General features: G+C 42.7%; 1 protein-coding gene across 5 annotated transcripts in view; it reads left to right on the forward strand.

The window, feature by feature from the left end:
- Nucleotides 1-22528, forward strand: part of KCNJ1 (potassium inwardly rectifying channel subfamily J member 1) — a 69672-nt gene that overhangs the window by 31305 nt on the left and 15839 nt on the right. Inside the window, exon 1 of one of the 5 annotated variants that reach the window (XM_044281763.1) lies at nucleotides 3008-3113. The exons of 2 other annotated variants lie outside the window; for them this stretch is intronic. Coding sequence is in view for 1 of the 3 variants with exons in the window: in XM_044281762.1 (XP_044137697.1) it covers nucleotides 3519-3520 (2 nt within the window). In the remaining 2 variants the exon portion in view is untranslated. Of the gene's footprint in view, nucleotides 1-3007; nucleotides 3114-3489; nucleotides 3521-22528 lie in introns of those variants that run through there. 2 more of the 5 variants (XM_044281765.1, XM_044281762.1) reach the window with 2 other exon arrangements.

The following is a 22528-nucleotide window of genomic DNA, read 5'->3' on the forward strand; positions in this document are numbered from 1 at the left end:
CCAACCAGGATGCCTCCAACTGTTGAAAAGCTACAACTCTCAGCATGCTCAGACAGTGTTTTACCACGCCCTTTGACCCGCCCCTTTTTTGTTGGCCACCTATTTAATGATTGTTGCATGCAACATTTTACTTGACCAGCTATTTTAGATATTCTACAGCAGTCCTGTTACAATCCCCCCCAATGAGCCTTTCGACCAAATAATAAAAATAATTTATAAAATCTCACCCATATGCTGCAAAAAAAATATATAAATCTGCAATGTAAAATCGATAATAAAGATCAACTATAAACAAACATATTCCACATGAAAACGTACAATTACTTGGCTTGCCCCTTGGGGGTCTCGGACGCCACTTCAACACTTTGGCCGGGGGCTCGGTGGAGCTGATGTGTTTTATCCTAATGAGAAAGATTTCATAATAAGGATTTGGAGAAGGGGCAGAGGAATAGCAGAGCAGAAGGAGGCTGGTGCTGATACTAGGGGGCTCATACCATGGGGGAGTAATAAAGCCCACCATAATGCCCCCCCCCCAGTAGAAATAATTCTCCTTATAATGTGCAAAACATACCCCTTTGTAATGCCCCCAGTTGAGCTAATGTTCCCATAATGTGCCAATATAAAATACCCCTTCTCAGTGCCCCCGTAGATGACCCCATAGTGCTCCTCCCCCCCTTCCCCCACCATAATATGTCCCAGTATAAAATGCCCCTATACAGAGCCCCCCATAAAAAAAAACCTTTTTAGCCTCAGTAGATGCCCCTATACTGCCCCCCAATCATGTGCCAGTAAGATGTGCCCCCAAAGATGCCCCCCAATCATGTGCCAATAGCCCCCCCATCATGTGCCAATAGCCCCCCCATCATGTGCCAATAGCTCCCCCATCATGTGCCAATAGCTCCCCTATCATGTGCCAATAGCCCCCTATCATGTGCCAATAGCCCCCCTATCATGTGCCAATAGCCCCCATATCATGATCCAGTATTGTACCTATATAAAAAAATATTAAAAAAATAAACACTTATACTTACCTCCAGCGATGCGATGCAGGCCTCTTTCGGCCTATGTCCCTCGCTATACGGCTCAGGTGGCGCGATGAAGTCATCTCGCCGCCTGCACCGGCCTCTGATAGGCTGCCTGCCTAGTGCTGGCAGACTATCAGAAGAACAGTAGGGGACACACCTCTCCCTCCCCTGCCGCAGCATAGACATCTGTATAGCCGTCTTGAGGACTGCGATACAGATGACTATGGAGATGAGCGCTTCCACAATGGAATCGCTCATCTCGTGCTGCTGTGCCCTGCTGCCGGCCGCCCCCACTTGCCACCAGGGCCGCGGCCTTGCGGCACTCAGGCCTGCCGGCACTCAGGGCTGCCGGGAAATCTCCTCGTATCCCGGCAGGTCAGTCTGGCCCTGGTTCCTTCCCTCTTTGCCAATGTTGGGGTGCATGTGGAGAGGAACGCCCTACTTTTTACTTCCTACTTACTATATCTCTAGCTTTCAATAGCTAATAATATTTTGAACATATACAGTGCTGCCCAAAATTATTCATACCCCCTGGCAAATTTTGACTAAGTTACTTTTATTCAACCAGCAAATATTTTTTTTGACGGGAAATTTACATTTGAGCAAAAAATACAAGATGTTCCGCACTGTGGAAAATCTCAGAGGACGTGGTCGGAATCCAAAAGTGACACCACTGCTGGTCAGGAGGATAGTTAGAGAAGTGAAAGAATCACCACCAAGGCCATCCTAGTGAATTTGCAGACCAAGGAGGACGCCACTTCTCCAGATAAAGGCACACAAACTCGCTCGGTCTTTGCAAAAGCTCATCTGGACAAAAGACGACTTTTGGTCTTCTGTGTTATGGTTAGATGAAACAAAAATGCATGGTCACAATGATGTTTCCTTCATTTGGTGTAAAAAAGGAAAAGCCTTCAACCTAAAGAACACCATCCCCACTGTCAAACATGGTGGTGGGAACCTAATGCTTTGGGGGTGTTTTTCAGCCAATGGACCAGGGAACCTAATCACAATAAACGGCACCATGAAAAAAAGAGCAATACATGAGGATTCTCAACGACAACATCAGGCAGTCTGCAGAGAAACTTGGCCTTGGGCACCAGTGGACATTTCAGCGTGACAATGACCCAAAACACACAGCAAAAGCGGTGAAGAAATGGTTAGCAGACAACAACATTAACGTTTTGGAGTGGCCCAGCCAGAGTCCAGACTTGAATCCAGTTGAGAATCTGTGGAGGAAGCTAAAGATCAGGGTGATGGCAAGAAGACCCTCCAACCTGAAAGATTTGGAGCTCATTGCTAAAGATGAATGGGCAAAAATACCTGTGGAGACATGCAAAAAGCTGGTCTGCAATTATAGGAAGCGTTTGATTGCTGTAATAGCCAATAAAGGCTTTTCTATTGATTATGGAGAAGGGTATGAATAATTTTGGACTGGACACTTTTTGCTAAAAAGTCAATAAGATTGAGAAAAGTGTTTTTTTTTTCCCCACAATAATGCCTCTTGTACATAGTCCTATTATCTTTTGGGAGACACCTGTCATTTCCAGTCAAAAAATTACTTGCTGGTTGAATAAAAGCAACTTTAAGTCAAAATTTGCCTGGGGTATGAATAATTATGGGCAGCACTGTTCAGGTATGACATGTGGTAGTGTTTTCAGGACAGAACATTAAGATGCATTCAGGGTCTCACCTTTATATATGCCTATACATATACAGAATCAGTACAGGTACGCACATCAGAAATGCAAGACTAAAGTCAAAACCAGCCACTCGTGGACTACTCCTTAGAACAATGCTCCTCCTTCACTACAAGGCTAATCCACAGGTCTACTGCAGCCAGATGAATGGTGGAGCGTGTTACAATGAAACAGTTAATGCCAAGGCCATAACATTTATTGCTGCCTTTCACCTCCACCCTCTCTTGTGGAGCCAGTCACATCAGGCATGGACCAGCATGTAAATCAGCCAGCCCCTGCCGACATCTGTATAAAGGGCAGCCCCAGGAGAGAAAAATACTTCACAGCAGGAAAAAGGATCCCAGAAAGAAAAAAAATATATATATCTGATCTGTAGACACTAAATATCCAGGTGAGTATAGGAGCCATTCATTACCATTGTATAGGTCAACACAAAAGATAATAGTTATATACATGAATGTTTTTTTCAAGTTGTCTAAAAGGAGACATGTGGCCAGAGCTGCCATCCTGATTTTGAAATATATTTTTTTCCTCCATAGAAAATTTAGCCACCATGTATAAAGGACAAATTGGAAAACCAAAACTAAATCATAATTACATGTTATATAAGAGTAATATGTGTTTAGAAGTAGCAGTCAGTGTGAAGTGTAAAATACTGATAATCACAATAATCAGCTCAGGCTAATCCAGCTTCAAAATAAAATCAGTCACAGACATTTTTAGTTTATGACTTGAGAACTGAAATATTTTTACAGATTGTCCAGGAATTTATGGACGTTGGCAGTGCTGCATAATTATGTGAGTCATATCAATCAGATTAATGCTCGCCGAACCAGATGATTTTGATGGGACTGTCCTACCAGCTAATGCAGGAATCAGCAACGTTTGCCATTTCAGCTGTGGTAAAACACATGCACACTTGCTTTAATGTTCTCGAACTCCCACAGAAGCATACTGGGAGTTGTAGGTGCTGAAGGTTGCTGACCCCTCATCCAATATGTATGGGCCCCTTTGAACTCTCCAATCTGACAGCAGATATTGGAGAAGATAAGGATCGGGCTTCTGGATTTCAGCTACCAGATCCTTTTGTTCTCAGGGAGATAGGTCACTACCAACTGTGTATGTCAGCAGCTTTGTCCCTTCTTCCAGTTGAGTACATATGCATATTCAGCTGAGCTTGTATGTATATAGAGGGGTCTGGAGAGAGATAGTATTGTGCAAAAGTGTGTTAATACCAGTGTAGCAGAGTTAACACGCATGATTTATGAGATGTGTTATCTAAACTAAATGCGTTAAGCAAACACTTTCAAATGCTTTTCAATTGGCTTTTGTCTCAAGATAACGCGATGAGTTAAGAGCTTGAGTGCTAACCCTGCTACATCTGTAGTTTAATTTAATTAATTAACAAAATGCTAAGTGAATGAACAAAAGATAAATCTAAACCAAATCAATATCTGGTGTGATCACCCCCTGCCTTCAAAAGAGCATCAGTTCTTGTAGGTACACTTGGACACGGGTTTTGAAGGCACTCAGTAGGGAGTTTGTTCCAAGCATCTTGAAGAACTAACCACAGATTTTCTGTGAATGTAGGATTGCTCGAATCCTTCTAACTCTTCATGTAATCCCAGACAAGCCGAATGATGTTGAGATCAGGGCTCGCTAAGGGCCATATCCTAATTTCCGGTACTCCTCGGTTCTTCTTTACACAAAAGATAGTTCTAAAGGACATCGGCTGCATGTTTGGTGCCAGTCAGATGCTTCAGGGATGGTACTGCATGATGACCAAGCATCTGCCTGATGCAAAATACTGCTCTAATCTGCAATGTGTGACTATCCAGCTCAAGCTTCTTATTCCTTACAAACTGACCTGTAAAGGGATTATGTGATGGTGAAGTAGATAATGCTATAACCAAAGTGAAGTCTTGTATTATATATACACACAGACAGCATGATGATGATGGACCAGGAGATTATTAACCCAGAAGAATGACAGTGGCAGAGACTATCTTGGTTTTTATTAGGCTACTTTCATACTCGCGTTTGGTGCGGATCAGTCATGGATCTGCACAGACGGATCTGTTCAGATAATACAAACTGATCGGATGCAGACAGTTGTATTATCTTAACATAGCTAAGACGGATCCGTCTTGAACACCATTGAAAGTCAATGGAGGACAGATTAGTTTTCTATTGTGCCCGATTGTGTCATAGAAAACGGATCCGTTCCCATTGACTTACATTGTGTGTCAGAACGGATCTGCAGGCAGCGTTTTGGTGTCCGCCTCCAAAGTGGAATGGAGACTGAACTGATGCATTCTGAGCGGATCCTTTTCCATTCAGAATGCATTAGGGCAAAATTAATCCGTGTTGGACCGCTTGCGAGAACCCTGAACGGATCTCACAAACGGAAAGCCAAAACGCCAGTGTGAAAGTAGCCTTAGTAATAAGACACTATAAACAGACGTACACAATAGGGTACATCCCACCAGAAAACTATAAATAAGCTGTGCACCTGTGCATCTTCATGCGCAGACAAAAATCAGACATTGCAAAGCAAAAAAGTACAAACCCAAACCATAGAGTGAGGGCCCTGCTTACAACACCTTACAATCAATGAAGAAATGGGGAAGTAGTTGTTTAGTTGTTTTGTACAATAGTCCAAGTAATACAAAGTGGGCTGCGCAAGTCAGACACCAGCCAGCATCTGTGGATGTACTGGTTCAGAAGTGCCGTTGAATGCATGGAGTGTGGGCAATACTGTTAAATGAAGGGTTAAAGTTCAAAATAAAGTGTGGGGGGTGCAAACGGAGAAAATTTTGATTAAAGAAGTGTATAAGGCCTGCCTAAAAAGATATGTTTTCAGAGCACATTTAAAACTGTGGATCTGATTGTTTGGGGTAACTCATTCCACAGAACTACAGTAGCACGTAATCGAGGTTCAGATTATGGTGGATCAGATGGCACTAAACCCTTTTACAGGGACTAGGAAAGCTAGGAACCTTAATGCTCAGGCACCATCCCATAGGCCAGGGATTTCATTTCAAACGGTTAAAGAAAGTACATTACAGTTTGATTTGTTACAGTGTCAAGCAGAATACCATTATAATCAGGTAATCAAAGGAGAATATACGTTTCAATATGATACAATTATTCTGATAACATTATTTTATGTAAAGCATCATCCCATTATTTATTGTGCTTCATTGAAGCCACCTTCTAGTTGGTGCTTGGAGCCCGCTTCATGTGGCCAAAAAGTATTGTGTACTGTATGTAAAGTGTAGAAGAAAAAATAAACCGATATATGAGAATAGAGATGAAAAATAAAAAGATGGATAACTAGAGAGAATTTAGAAAATAACAGACACCCTAGAATCACAGCTGGGGTACTGACCAGACATAAAAACCATGCTGGTTTGGGCCTCCCAGATATACTTGATCAATCGACAGCATGGTGGACTCTCCAATCTGACAAACTCTGGGTGAACATCAGTGATGAGCGGCAGGGGCAATATTCAAATTTGCGATATTTTGAGAATATTCATCATATATTCGCAAATTCAAGAATTCGTGATCTCCAATCATTTTCTTGATTGCGAAAATCGGCAATCGGAAAATTTGCTATACGAAAATTTGCGATCAACACTACTCCTATAGGCAACTTTCCTATTGGTTGCTAGGAATGTTGCCAAGTGCCGATATTTGCGATTAGAATATTCGTGAATACGAAAATATAGCACTATATTCTAAATATTCGCGAATTCTCAAAGTGGCGATATTCGCGATTAAAATTCACGATTCGAATATTCGCGCTCAACACTAGTGAACATAGAGAAACATACTAGTCAGACTGAAAGACTAGACATTCTCTTACTGGCCTCTAATGTGGGCAATATAAATAATACCAACTTACTGCCGATAGTCAAATCTACTTTCCAAACATGGAAGTATGCTGAAATCTACCAATCCTTAAAACAATAGAAATTCCCCAACAAGTCCTAAGTCGGGGATTTCAAACTCAGTCCTCCAGCTGTTGCAAAACTACAACTTCTATCATACAAAGACAGCCTAGAGCTATCAAGGCATGTTGAGAGTTGTGGTTTTGCAACGGTTGGAGGGCCATGAGTTTGACATCCCTGCCATAGGGGAATGTGCCTTAAATACCCTGGGAAACCTAGCCATAGTCTGGGGACAAAGAGCCAGGGTATGCACGTGTCCTATTAAGAGCCAGACAGCGCTCACACCTTAACCTACTCCTAGTGTGGCACAGGCAGAGCTACAAGCACTCTGGCAGCCATGCCCCCTGGGAAGGAGCAGGGAGATGCCAGAGGACCATGCAGGTCAGGTGTGAATTCCAGTGGCCGTGCCCACCAGTAGGGGAAAGAAGCTTGAAGGCATTGACTGCCGGTATAACAAAAGTGCTGAGATTATGGTGTGTGTGCTCCCTGGAATCCGGTATCACTGGGGCCATACACTCATTTTGAAGGTGACTAATATTCTAACCATATTCAATACATGTGTATAGAAGGGCTGAGCACTCTCCCAATGGACCACACAAAGACTATTCAAAAATCATTATATTTATTACACCAATATATAGATAAAAAATATAAAATATAAAATGCACAATAAAAATATACATAAAAATAAATATAAATAAAACTGTTCAGATTCAGAGTCTAATTAAGTTGCGGTGGCATACAAAAGATTACTATATGCAACTTGGAAGAAAAAAAAAAAAGTATGTCCTGATTAGAGGAGAAGGAGATCAATAACACCTCAGTACTTTTATCTTCGAAAATATGCAGGAAAATTTCTGAAGATAAATTTTCGGATGATTGTCTAGGCTTAAATTCAATATTTAATTTCGATTTTTTTTTCGATTTTTTAAATCGATTATCTTCAGTCAGTATTCCCTGTATAGTAAAACCAGTGGCGTACCTACCAGGGAAGCAGGGGAAGCAGCTGACAAGGGGCCCGGGCTGACAAGGGGCCCGGAGCAGTAGTAAACAGACTGGCCACACCCCCTCTACACTCACTTCACTGCTGCTTGGAATATCCTCGGAGCAGAGAGCTAAGCCCCGCCCATCAGCACAGACCATTAATAGAGGAGCCTGGCTGCTTAATAGTGCAGCCAGGGCTCAGGACAGTGTGCTACAGGGAGATCCTGTCTCCCCTCCCTCTCCTAACTATTAGTACAGCCCAGCTCCTGCTACAGAGACTGCTCTGTAGTCAGCAGTAACAGGAGGGAGAGGAGAGACTGAATAGTGACACTGGAAGTGCTGCAGAATGAAGATGCTGTGTAACTATCAGGAGCCCATACATTCCAGGCTTATGCCTGTCAACCCTAGCTGTCCTGCATCTCATGTAGCCTCCCCAGCTGCATTCATCTGCTGTCCTTTCAGAAGCCCCCCCCCCCAGTTCTGTCCTGTGGGCCCCCTACTTATCTGATGCCCTGCCCTCTAGGCCCCCTATCCATCTGATGCCACACTCCTCTGGGCGCCCATGTGCAGCTTGGGGACACCAGTATGAGGCCAGAATGGGGACTGGAAGATCACGGAGCGGCGTGGAGCAGGCGAGTATGTTTTTTTTCCACAACTGTACAATGCACCACTAGTTCACATCACATTTTTGTCCAACATTTAAAGGGGTTGTCCGGGTTCAGAGCTGAACCCGGACATATCCTTATTTTCACCCAGACAGCCCCCCTGAGGCTAGCATCGGAGCATCTTATGCTCCGATGCACTCCTTTGCTCTGTGCTAAATCGCGCAGGGCACGGGCTCTTTTGTTTCCGCCCGGCAGTGTGTTCGGTGACGTCACGGGCTCTGAGGGGCGGGCTTTCGCTCTGCCCTAGCCGTTTTACTGGCTAGGGCAGAGCCAAGTCCAGCCCATCAGTGCCAGTGACGTCACCGGGGTTCCTGGCAGCCCCATGGAGAGCCCCGGTACGTCACCAGATCTCCAAAAAATGCCTTTGCCCTGCACAATTTAGCGCAGGGCAAAGGAGAGCATCAGAGCATGAACTGCTGCGATGCTCATGTCAGGGGGGCTGCCGGGGTGAAAATGGAGGGCTGTCCGGGTTCAGCTCTGAACCCAGACAACCCCTTTAAGGCTGGGTTGACATCACGTTTTTTCCCATCCGTTTAACGTATACAAAAAAACATATTCGGATGCCTCATACTGATGCCATGACAGTGACATCCGTTCACCATAGAGTTTCATTGTAAAAAAAAAAAAAAATTTTTTTTTTTTTTTTTACCGGATTGTGCAGAATACAAGAACGTGGAGTACTGCATTTTGTATTGTGTACGTCATAGTCCAGTAAAAACACATGTATGTTAAAGAATCAAATGCCACTGTATGACGCCTGCCTGCCCGTTTAAAAATTTGCTGTGGGGCCCAGTCATTTCTAGCTACTCGACTGGTTACCAGGGGCTCAGACCATGGGGACAGACTACAGTCGATGTCAGCCCTGCAGCAATACATAGAATGGGCGCCTATGCTACAGCAGGGGTCATACTGTACATACAGTGTAGTGTGATGTCATGTTCACCTCTCTGGGTATATTACCCAGGAAAGCACAATTCTGCAAAAAGGACATGTTCTATCTTTTGGTGGAACGGAAGTGCGGAATGGAACCCCACGGAAGCCCTGCGTAGTGCTTACATAGTGTTCCGTTCCGTGATTCCGTTTCACACCCTTCTGCATCTCTGGATTTGCGGACCCATTAAAGTGAATAGGTCCGCATCCGTGATGCGGAATGCACACGGAAGGGTGCCCATTTATTGCTGATCCGCATATGCGGTCATCAATACGGAAATGGCTGGCCCCTTTCACACAAACGATACGGGTTGGCTCCAGATGCGTTCAGGGTGCATTCAGTGAAACTCGCACCATTTTTCAAGAAAGTTCAGTCAGTTTTGTCTAAGATTGCGTTCAGTTTTTTCTGCGCAGGTGCAATGCGTTTTGATGCGCAATGCGTTTTGCGCAGGTGCAATGCGTTTTGATGCGTTTTGATGCACATGATAAAAAACTAAAAGTTTACAAACAATATCTCCTTGCAACCTGGTGGTGAGCGTGGTGGCGTCGGCGCAGGTCCTGCTGAATGAAGATAGAAGATTTCTATCTTCATTCAGCAGGACCTGCTCCGACGTCACCACACTCACCACGTTGTAAGCGCGGTGACGTCACCAAAGGTACTTTTCCTGCCAGGTCCTGAAAGACGACGAGCCGGGCTGCGCGATCAAGTGGATGAGGTGAATAATTAATTATTTTATTATTTTTTAACCCCTCAAGCCACATGTTACTTAGCATTCTGTATTAAGAATGCTATTATTTTCCCTTATAACCATGTTATAAGGGAAAATAATAAAGTTCCGGTCCCTATCATCTCCTAGCAACCATCCGTGAAAATCGCATTGCATCCGCAATGCTTGCGGATGCAATGCAATTTTCAAGCAGCCCCATTCACTTCTGTGGTGCCTGCGCTATGTGAAAAACGCAGAATATAGAGCATGCTGCGATTTTTATGCAACGCACAAGTCATGCGTGGAAATCACTGATCATGTACACAGCCCCATTGAAGTGAATGGGTCCGGATTCAGTTCGGATGCAATGTGTTCACATCATGCATTGCACCCGCACGGAAAACGGGGCCTAAGACTTTGACACGGCCCCCACAACAGTATGATAGAATGACACTACATGACAGATAGGGTGTGTGTATGTATATAATATATATAATAGGAAAAGGATGGCATGGCAGCCTAGTCTGGTCTAGATCGTGACTAGCCAGAGGGGTTTACACGGGGGCGGGGGGGGGCATACAAAAATTTGCTGTGGGGCCCACTCACCTCTAGTTACGCCCCTGAGTAAAACACACACTGTTGTAAAGATGCTGTCTGACTATAGCACACAGTGGCGTCCCACGTGGCTAATTGAGTCAGGTGCAGCAGTACCTGTTAGTAGCGGTTCAGCAGAAACAGTGTGAGCGAAGTGGCCCTCCGTGTTTATCTTCATAAATTTTCCTGCATATTGTCGAAGATAAAAGTACTGAGGTGTTATTGATCTCCTTCTCCTCTAATCAGGACATACTTTTTTTCTTCCAAGTTGCATATAGTAATCTTTTGTATGCCACCGCAACGTAATTAGACTCTGAACAGTTTTATTTATATTTATTTTTATGTATATTTTTAACAGAATATATTTTAATTGTGCATTTTGTTTATTTTATATTTTTTATCTATATATTGGTGTAATAAATATAATCATTTTTGAATAGTCTTTGTGTGGTCCATTGGGAGAGTGCTCAGCCTTTCTATACACATTACAATTTTTGACTGGGTGAGTCATTAGGCCTAGTAGCACCCATTCATAGTCACAGGCGACAGAGAGCCACCATACTCTTTTCACTACATATTCAATACATATCTGGTATAATTAGTGTTTTGTTTTAAAGAAGCGTTAAGACTGACAATAGATTAAAAGCAGAAAATATCCTATTTCGTTTCATATTAGCTGCGCATTTTCCAAGCAGATTTTTTACCCACTGAAAATTTGAAGCATAATACAATACTAGAAATGGTGCATTTACACGACCGTATGTATTTTGCGGTCCGGAGCAAGATTAGGACATGTTCTTTTTTTGCAGGACTGCAAAACGGACATACGGATGTGGACAGTACGCAGTGAGCTGTGCGCATTTTTTCGACACCTTTGGAATAAATGGGTCCACATCCAAAATCGGCAAAAAATGCGGATCGGATGTGGAGCAAAAATACAGTCACGTGAGCGAGGCTTAAAGCCAATTTCAACATGGCAATTTATTTTGTGGATTTTCACTCCCCATAATGTGAAGGGTTAAAAAAATCCACAGCAATGCCACACATGCAGATTTTGCTGTCCATGTGGCACAAATGAGTTGCAAAGTTGGGTTTGAAAAATCTGTTCCATGTGGAGATAAGAGGATGTTCACAAAACGACGGCAGCCGCATCCTTTCTACCTCCCATACATCTCAATGGGGGGCAGTGCTGAGGATTGCGGAGTGGCGGCTTATAGCCACGGGCGCGCCAAGGAGGGACATGTGCGGCTGCACTACATTATGCCAGAAAGCACATTGCTACAGGCCATATTGTAACGTGCATCAGATAGATGCCATAAAAGCAATTAATATTTAAAGCTGTTTTCAAGCAGTACAATATGTATCTCAAGAACTGTGTCATCAATACCAGATTAGGGTACTTTCACACTAGCGTTATTCTTTTCTGGTATTGAGTTCCGTTCTAGGGGCTCAATACCGGAAAAAATACTGATCAGTTTTATCCTAATGCATTCTGAATGCAGAGCAATCTGTTCAGTATGCATCAGTTCAGTCCCTCTTACGTTTTTTTTTTTTTGCCGGATAAAACATTTTTGCCGGATAAAACACCGCAGCATGCTGCAGTTTTCTCTCCAGCCAAAAATCCTAAACACTTGCCGGAATGCCATTGAAATGTATTAGTGCCGGATCAGGTATTAAAATTGCTGCATTGACGGATCCGTTCTTCCAGTCCGCACATGCGCAGATCTTTAAATCTGGCAAAAAAATAAATACCTGAATAACTGCCTGCCGGAATCCTCTGACACAAGTGGGAAAGTAGCCTAAGTGGGTGTTGGACTCCCGACACCCCTACTGATCAGCTGCTTGAAGAGGACATGGCGCTCTGGTGTGTGCTGTGGCCTCCACAAAGCTTCACAGACTCCGCGCAGTGCATTGTATAGTGGCTTTGCAAGGGGCTGAGCTGAACATCGGCTATGTGACCAACGAACATGACGACACTGACCCATGTAGACGCTAAAGTGCTCACTGGAGCACCGCACCCTCTTCAAATTAAGTCGGAGCTCCATCGATTAGATATTGTTGACCTATAAAAGGAAAAGTCATCAATATTGTACTCCTGGAAAACCCCTTATATTGATGATCTATCCTCAGGACACATTATGCCAGACAGCATTCTCTTCAAACCGCAAAAAAAAAAAAAGCAGACAAGCCCTTTGTATTGGATTGATCTAGGATTTTAAAATAAAACTTTTACAACCATGACTGTCACCAGATCAGAGTGAACTTTATATAAACTTTTTATTCTACTTTAACAATGGCTCTAAAACATTACTAAGCACTTCAGTCGTCATTTTCCAAGTTTTAAGATGAGACAGACCAATGCAGGTTTTATTGCTGTATTCAGAGATTATATTTTATTGTAAAAAAATAATTGCACCAAGCAAATAGATCAGTAACAAGGATGTTGTAAAATGAACATATTTGGAGCTGGAATCACACATGTAGATCTTGTGGCAGTTTTAACCACAGCTAGAAATGAGTCCAAAAAAGGAACAGTAAAGACGACTGACCCTTTTCTCTTTTGTATCTGCTCCTGTGTTTAAAGGGGTTATCCATGACTATAAAAAGCTCACCCATATTCTGGGCCCCTCACAATGGATATACTTAAAGGGCTTCTGTCACCCCACAACAGTCATTTTTTTTTTTTTTAGGCTAGTTACATTCATTATAGCGCGATATATGAGAATATAATGTTGTCACTTTCGTGCGGCCGTTTCTTGAGAAAACAACGTTTTATAATATGCAAATCCGGTCTCTACCAGCAAGTAGGGCGTCTACTTGCTGATAGCCGCCGCAGAAAACCGCCCCCTCGTCGTGTTGATTGACAGGGCCAGCCGTGATCTCCTCCTCCGGCCGGCCCTGTCAGTATTTCAAAAATCGCGCGCCTCTGTTCATTCGGCGCAGGCACTCTGAGATGAGAAGGCTCGTCTCCTCAGAACTCCCGCGCCGATGACATCACCGAAAGAGAAGACGTCATCGGCGCAGGCGCACTGAGGGAGTTCTGAGGAGACGAGCCTCCTCATCTCAGAGCGCCTGCACCGAATGAACAGAGGCGCGCGATTTTTGAAATACTGACAGGGCCGGCCGGAGGAGGAGATCACGGCTGGCCCTGTCAATCAACACGACGAGGGGGCGGTTTTCTGCGGCGGCTACCAGCAAGTAGACGGCCTACTTGCTGGTAGAGACCGGATTTGCATATTATAAAACTTCGTTTTCTCAAGAAACGGCCGCATGAAAGTAAGTGACATTATATTTTCATATATCGCGCTATAATGAATGTAACTAGCCCCCCAAAAAAAAAAAAAAAAAAAAAAAAAAAAAAAAGACTGTTGTGGGATGACAGAAGCCCTTTAACTGGCTCCGCGCACCACCCCTGCAGCTTCCCCCCGTGCACGGATGAAAACATCTGGTATCGGGGGGGAGAGGAGAACCCAATGGCAGGTGGTGACGAGCCACCCTAACATCGTGGGTGACACTAGGGAGGCTTGTCCCTGTCCCCTCCAACACCGGATGTTTTCATCCACGCATGGGGAGAAGCAGCAGCAGCAGCAGTGCCAGGTCGTGGAGCGGCATAGGGAGCAGAGAGCCAGGTAAGTATAAAAGTCCTATTGTCCGTTTTGCGAACAAGAATAAGCATTTCTATTATGGACGACCCGTTCCGCAAATTGTGGAACGAACACAGGCGGCATATAAGTGTGCGTGAGACCTAACACTGTGTCGTAAGTGAAATACTGCACTGTTCCTGAGACATCGCCATGCTGGGAGTGTTAGTGCCATCTTTCAAAAATACCAAAATGATCATTACCTGCTAATGGGTACCACCAAGCAGATGATCAGAAACTGAGGGCATATCCTAGAGATTGAAGACAGACTGGAAAGATAATAAAGATGAACTACATGTAGCAAAATTAATTTAGAAAAAAGTAGAAACTAACGTGCTCATTTAAAATTATACCTTTATTAATAACAGGGTTACAGAGCAAAAACCAGTTTGCTCAAGTGATATCATATACGAGATAGATACTCTACAAAGAACTCCTACTGTGGATAGGATAAACATTAGGTAGGGCCAATAGAATCAATATTACCAAGGCTGGGGGTGGTTGGGTAAATCAATGGGAAAAATCTTTCTCTGGATAACCCTATAGATCTAGTATCCTGTGCACAGGGATATCCCCTGATGGTGGAGATACCCTGCCCCTGTACCTAAATCTCTCTATTGCAATAGTAAAGCCCTACTCACAAACGTGGATCGGAAATAAATAAATCCAGAGAAAGACAAAGAACACATACAGATGAAAACCTCTGTCATTTTGATGATTAATCGATCAGAGGGGGCCCCTTAGGCAGATACAGCAGGCATATAGGAGACTGGGGGGCCCAGGCATATAGGAGCCCCCAGTCTCCTATATGCCTGCAGTATCTGCCTAAGGGGCCCCCTTTGATCGATTAATCAGATCAGAGGTTTTCATCTTTAATACAGTTTAACAGGTCAACTATAGGAGCCAAGTACTATCTTGATTTATATTTTTATATTTTTTCGTTATTGCCTACATCTATTTACTTGCTATCACCTCCTGATGAGCTGCCGTGTGCAGTTGAAATGCGGTTTTTGTTTTGTTTATACATAACATCTGTAGGTGTTCTTTATCTTTCTCTGGAATTATTTCCGATCCAGGTTTGCGAGTAGGGCTTTACTAGGGCAATAGAGAGATTTAGGTACGGGGGAAGGGTATCTCCACCATCAGGGGATATCCCTGTGCACAGGATACTAGATCTATAGGGTTATCTAGGGAAAGAAAAAGGAAGAAAAAAAAAAAAGTTTCTTGCATTTTAAACACAAAAAAAAAATTAAAAATGTTTTTTCCTTTCATTGCTATAAATCGGACCCCTATAACTTTTTTGTCGTTATGTGTACAGAGCTGTCCGAGGGCTAATTTTTTTGCAGGGCGATCTGTTCTTTCTTTTCATTGATACCATTCTGGGGTGCGCAAGTCTTTTTGATCACCTTTTATTCCTAAACTGGAAACCACCTAAGACCCCTACTCTTGAACAGTGGATACAACGCAAACACTTATCTTCACATGTATAACTTAACATATGCTGCTAGAGGAACTCCAGAGCGGTTTGAAAAGATCTGGGGCATTTGGCTACAGGCGCAAAACACTGTTTAAGTATTGACATGGGTGGGGCAAAGGGGTGCTCAGGTGTCTGTGTGGTGTGAATGAAGTCTAGTGATCGCTCAATATTCCGGGGGGATACTGTCAAAAAGACACACACATGTAATTTTTGTCTTCATGTGTTCTCTCCTTATCAAATTTTTCCTGTGACCGACTACTGCGATACCTGGGCTTGCTACTTTCAATAATGTCTAATGTTCTTCTTTTATTCCTTCATCCCATTTGGGATGTTTGATGTACTGTAACTAAAATGCAAAAAATAAATAAAAAATAAATAAAAAAAAGGGCCAGGTGATGCAACTTTCAAAGATTTATAAATAGCCAGACTCCTCTAAACTTGTCCCAAAAAACAGCAGCCATGGGTGGTTCTACGCAGCTGCCTAACACTCTGAAAATGATTCAGGCCCACAGAGCAGGAGAAGGCTACTGTTCAGCGACTACTGCACAAATATGACCTTCATGGAAGAGTCTTCAGAAGAAAACATCTCCTGCATCCTCACCACAAAAGTCAGTGTCAGAAGTTTTCAAAATAACATCTAAACAAACCTGATGCATTTTGGAAATAAGGCCTGTGGACCGATCAGGTTAAAATAGCACAGTTTGGGAGGGCGTGGCTTGGCAGCAGAGGCGCATGGCCGCTTGAAGCAAGAGCTCCAGCACCCAGCGACATTAAAACTATCCCTAATCTTTACAGGAGAAGTATATAAAGATACAGACAACCACCTCTCCACATGATGACCAGGGGGAAGAGATCCAGCAGCAGGGCAAACTGGATTTCTATTTTGAACGGGAGAAGCAAAACGAAGTCTTGGCGTACGTCTGGTTCCCAGAGCTCAGCCTCTCTCTGGTCCTGCCCAAGGATCCAAAATGTCTGGAGGGAAAGTTTTGACTTCCTCTCTATCACAGGGAGACAAATATCTCCCTCCCAGACATTGCCTTACTTTTTCTCAGTATCACAGACTGCCCAATCAATATCCGTATCGTTATAGCTCACATCCTGTTGTCCACGAAACTAGTCTTAACGAGATACTAGAAAACCCCAAATATTCCAAAACTACAAGAAGTCGTGGACATGGTAAATACCTCGCGTTTATGAAAAAATATTTGTATATTGAAATCAGTTTTTTTTTGCCTTCCTCTGGATCAACTTGCAGGATAACAGGCCGAACTGGATGGACAAATGTCTCTTTTCGGCCTGTTACTATACTTACCTTAGATTTGAAACCGCATGGCAGGTGTGGTTATCCTCTCCTACTGCGACCATTCCCAACAAGTGGAATTCACTGAAACCACCGCAACGCTGAGAGAGTGAATGTTCTGTTTTATATGGTTAAGGTTACCTTTTGTTTTATCGGTACATACATAAATAGCTCCATCCGAATGGAGTGGTACCTTAGTGTTGAACTGTGTCCAGTGCATATGTATTACTCCCTATGGATTGGTATTCAGAATTGTTACCATCAAAATATGATACAATGTTCTGATTTTTGGAAGACATAAATGTACAGTGATTTTCTGTATTCAATCAACCTTACAAAAACCCAATAAAATCATTTGTTGTAAAATAAAACTGTTTGCCACAATGAGCAAAAGGTATGTATGGAGAGAAAAAAAAAGGACACAGAAGTTCATGAAAATACCATTAAGCATCAGTGATGAGCGGCAGGGGCAATATTCGAATTCACGATATTTTGTGAATATTCATGATATATTCGCAAATACGAGAATTCGTGATCTCCAGTCATTTTCTTGATTGCGAAAATCGGCAATCGGAAAATTTGCGATAAAAAACAAAAACAAAAAACAGTTGAAGATATTGCAGCCTTCTCATTGGCCCACAAGCAAGAAGCAGTGAGGGATCATGGGTACTGATGAAAAAAATAAAAAATAATCTAGAATATTCGCGATTACAAAGATATAGCATTATATTCTAGATATTCGCAAATTCTGGAAGTGTGGGGGTGGCTCAATCATGCTTTGGGGTTGTGTTGTAGCCAATAAGAGGGAACATTTCACTTGTAGAGAGAAGAATGGATTCAAATTCTGGAAGCAAACATAACCGCTGTAAAAAAAAGCTGAAGTTGAAAAGAAAATGGCTTCAAGGTGGCACCGTAAAAAAGCATAGCCTTTTACCATATACTTTTTACTGGACTCTGCTGGGTGAAAAAGTGTAGGGTATTATGCTTTTGCATACTCTTTTTTCCCAATGTATATGTTAAATGTGGGACAAAAACACGAGGTGCACAGACTTTTTTCAAAATGTTGCATGTTTAACCACCTCAGCTCCCCTAGCTGAAACACCCTTAATGACCAGACCACCATTTACAATTCTGCACTACACTACTTTTACAGTTTATTGCTCGGTCATGCAACTTACCACACAAATGAATTTTACCTCCTTTTCTTCTCACTAATACAGCTTTCATTTGGTGGCATTTCATTGCTGCTGACATTTTTACTTTTTTGTTATTAAATCGAAATTTACGAGAGCGAGAGAGCGAATCATTGCTTGATCCATAATGCACTAGACAATGTACAGGAGGTCACTTTTTCGGTACTCAAAGAACCCTCAGCGTTGGAACAGAGCACCAGTGAGTTGGTATCTTTCCGTTTCAAGCAACAATGTTGGTTTTGTTATCGCCCAACTTGGCCTGGTTAATTAGAGTGGAGTTTAGGATTGTTGATCCTTTATATATCCAGTCCTTGCTCCATTCTGGTTGCCAAGAATAGTGTTTGCCAAGTGCATTCCCTGGCAGATGCCCTGTTTGGAATTAGTTGCTGTTGTATTATTGTCCTGGCTGATTGCTGGGTTGAATTAAGATATGGTCAGTTTTATTTTGTTCCATTTCTGTTCACGGTTATTCAGCCACTGTCTAGTGTATGCCATATATTTGCCATACACTCCACTGCTGCCTTATCTACTCCATCCATCACTCCCATTATTTGGTTATGGTCATTATCGGTGAGTTTTAGTACCTTGTTTTCTACCAGTGTTGGGATATGCTTATATATTATATAAATTTGTTTTAGCAACGTTCGGTTGTTGTGCGACTCATCCCTACTGAAGGTCGTGGAGGTATATATTTACCAAGAGACATAGTTAGTACTTGTGATTTCTAAAAGGTGAAGTCCAGTTCTGTAGTCTTATGCAAATATGGCAACATCATACTTTATTTTAAACGCAATGAAGGCATTGATTAATTTTAGCTTTAAACTTGTGTTCTTTTTGAACCTGCAGCACTCCTCTTTCTCTGGGAGTTCCCAATGCGTTAGCTCAAGGGTGGCAAAAAGAAAGTGGACCACATAGAACTTCCACCACAGAAATTTTCTGTGCTAGAATAGAACCAGGAAAAAGGGTTACTAAGAAAAATAAAATAAAAAATATGTATGCAACATTAACTTGGTTAATAAGTATCCTGTTAACTTAGAATTTGCAGTGAGGGGTTTAAGGTTATTACAGTTTTATTTGACTTTTACACTTGAAGTCATTGCTTTTGAATACACTGATTAACAAAGGGCATGAAAAGGCAGGGGAAATCACTTTATACTTCCTTAAGTCTCAGCATAAACATATATGTATTCTTTTAATCCTTAGCACATACAGGCATTTTTCCCACACCACACATTTAATTTAAACCTTTGCTGAATCAACATTGGCATACTGGGGATTTGCATAAATGAGCCTTTACAAGAGGAGAGCATCAATGGGGGCAGGAAAGGTGTAAGGCATGTAAAAAGTTGCAGCTTCCCAGTCAATGAACACAAGATACTTTAGGTCGATCTGCAGTTATTTTTATGGGATCCACTAACAAACATAGTGCTTAGAGGAACCCTGTCAACATCTTCTGTCAAAAAAAAAAAAAAAGATCCAGCTGGATTTTGCTTGTCTCCACCTCTTCCCATTAACACAATACAGGCAAAACTTAAAAAATTTGAATATCGTGCAAAAGTTCATTTATTTCAGTAATGCAACTTAAAAAGAGGTGAAACTAAACATATGAAACTCATTACATGCAAAGCGAGATATTTCAAGCGTTTATTAGTTAAAATTTGGATGCTTATGGCTTACAGCTTATAAAACCCCAAAGTCTCAATTTTGTGGTACCCTTTGCTCAGGGGGTATGGATTAATTAGCTGACTAGAGTGTGACACTTTGAGCCTAGAATATTGAACCTTTTAACTGTATTCTAATTTTAAGCTGCATAAAATACAATTCCTTTTAATTTGCATTACTGAAATAAATGTACTTTTGCACAATATTCAAATTTTTTGAGTTTCACCTGTATATTTAAAGGGGTTTTCCAATATTTAACTGATGACCTATCCCCTTGCTATTGTGCTGTGGCCATTTCACAGCTTTTTCTAGGCCAGTTCATTGTTCACATGGCCTAGGTATCGCTCAGCCCCACTGAAGAGAACAGGGCTGAGCTGCGATACCAAGCACAGTTGCTATACAATGTACCGCACTGTGCTTGGGTAAGCTAAAGAAAGCTGCGGCGTTACTGCGAGCGCCTGTGCCTTCTGAAACAGCTGGCTGGTACGGTCCTGAGTGTTGGACCCCCACCGATCAGATACTGATGACCAATCCAGAGAATAGGTCTTCAGAGTTGAGCGGACACCTAGATGTTCGGGTTTGGCCGAACTTCACAAAAAAGTTCGAGTTCGGGACCTGAACTTGACCCCGAACCCCATTGAAGTCAATGGGGACCCAAACCTTTGAGCACTAAAATGGCTGTAAAAATGTCATGTAGAGGGCTTCAAATGGCATCAAAATGTGGTTAAGAGCATGGCAAGTGCTCTGCTAACAAATGTGGTCAGGGAAAGGAGTAGGACGAGGTCCATATGGAGTAGGAAGTTGAGGAGGCGGTGTAGGTGGAAGCAGCAGTGGAGGAAGAGGTAGCTTTACATTTATTAAATTTTTTTAAAATTAAAGGTACACCCCAAAACATTGGGAAAACCTAACCTGTGATAACCCCCTCCAGTCGTGCTAAACACACGTTCAGACAATACACTGGCTGCAGGGCAGGCCATCGCCTTCAAGGGGTAAGGGGTAAAGGGCAAGCTCAGGCCATGTGCCCAATTTGGAGACCCAGAAGTTGCAGGGGCTGACCCCTGTCAGTCAGTTCGTGTAAGCGTCAGCATGTCGCACGTCCCCGTGAGGTTCACGATCCTATTTGATATCTGCTCTATCAACTTTCGATGTTCTTTTATGCGCCTTCCATGGTGATCACGGGTGGCGGGGAATCATGGTTCCAGGCCGGAGAGGGAGCATGAGAAAGAGACCACATCCAAGGGAGGTCAATGGATGAAATTAAATGTAATCGAGCGGAAATGTGGGACAAAGTATTAAAACATAAGCTTCCAAGTTAAGGAGAGGGCGCGCGGCAATTACCCACTCCTGACTCGGGGAGGTAGTGACGATAAATAACAATACAGGACTCTTAAGATGCCCTGTTATTGGAATGATTAATAAAAAAATAAGAAATGTCACTGGGGTATTTAGGATTTGGAAACGTTAGCCAGGAGAGGCCCTGCCGGCGCTTTGTTGACTCTAGATAACTTCTGCCTGATCGCACGTCCCTGTGACGTCCACAATCCATTTGGATATCTTCTCTATCAACTTTTGAGGTTCTTTTCTGAGCCTACAATGTTGATTGCGGTTATTGGCGAATCAGGGTTCCACGCCGGAGAGGGAGCGTGAGAAAGGGAGACCTCATCCAAGGGAGGTCAATGGCTGCAATGGGATGGAGCGGAAATGTGGAACAAGTTATTAAAGCAGAAGGATCAAATGAAAGAGCCAATTAATGACGAATTTTAGAAATTTAAGTCCCTGTCACCTATGCAGAGCAGGTTTTTTTTAATCGCCAGAAATGGGTTAATGTCACCCACCAATGGAACAGATTTTTATTTTTTTTTATTTGTCCCTGTCACCTATGCAGAGCAAGGGTTTATTCATGGCAAAAATGGTAAAATGTGACCCAAGAATGTAACAGAAAAATTTGTTAAATTTATTAACTTGTCTACTAGGTAGAGCAGGGGTCTATCACAGCCAAAAATTGTTGAATGTCACCCAAAAATGTAACAGAAAAATTAGTGAAATTTATTAAAGCTGTCAACTAGGTAGAGGAGGGGTATAGCACATACAAAAATTGGTGAATTTCACCCGGAAAAAAAAAAAAAAAGAACATGTCCTATTCTTGTCTGCAATTGCAGACAAGAATAGGCATTTTCTATTAAGTGCTGGCGATGTGCAATACGCGAAATGCGGAACGCACATTGCCGGTGTCCGGATCCGCAAAACACACACACGGATGTGTGAATGGACCCTAAATATATCAGATTAGATTCATATATAAACACCAACACATCGGCCCTGATGTCTAGGGAGGACTTAAGGCTCTATTAGACAGCTAGATTTAACAGGCGATTGTTGTGAAGGAGTCGCATGTATCTCGAGATAGGAACCCGCACCTATCTGAGCCGACAAAGTGAAGGAGGGCGCACTGCACATGTGTGACCACTCTATTCATTTCTATGGGACAGCAGAAAATAGCAGAGTGCTGGCTCATAGAATTTAATGGGAGTGCACCGTGCTTGCGCGGCCACCGTGTCTATTAACTTTAATGGGGCAGATATAAATAGCCAAGCCAGTGCTCATCTATTTTCTGTGTCCCAATAGAAATGAATGGAGGGCGGCCACGCATGCGTGGTGCGCCCTCCTTCACTTTGTCAGCTCAGTTTATGAGATAGG

Source organism: Bufo gargarizans, chromosome 2 (genome assembly GCF_014858855.1).
Source record: "Bufo gargarizans isolate SCDJY-AF-19 chromosome 2, ASM1485885v1, whole genome shotgun sequence".
Lineage (NCBI taxonomy): Eukaryota > Metazoa > Chordata > Amphibia > Anura > Bufonidae > Bufo > Bufo gargarizans.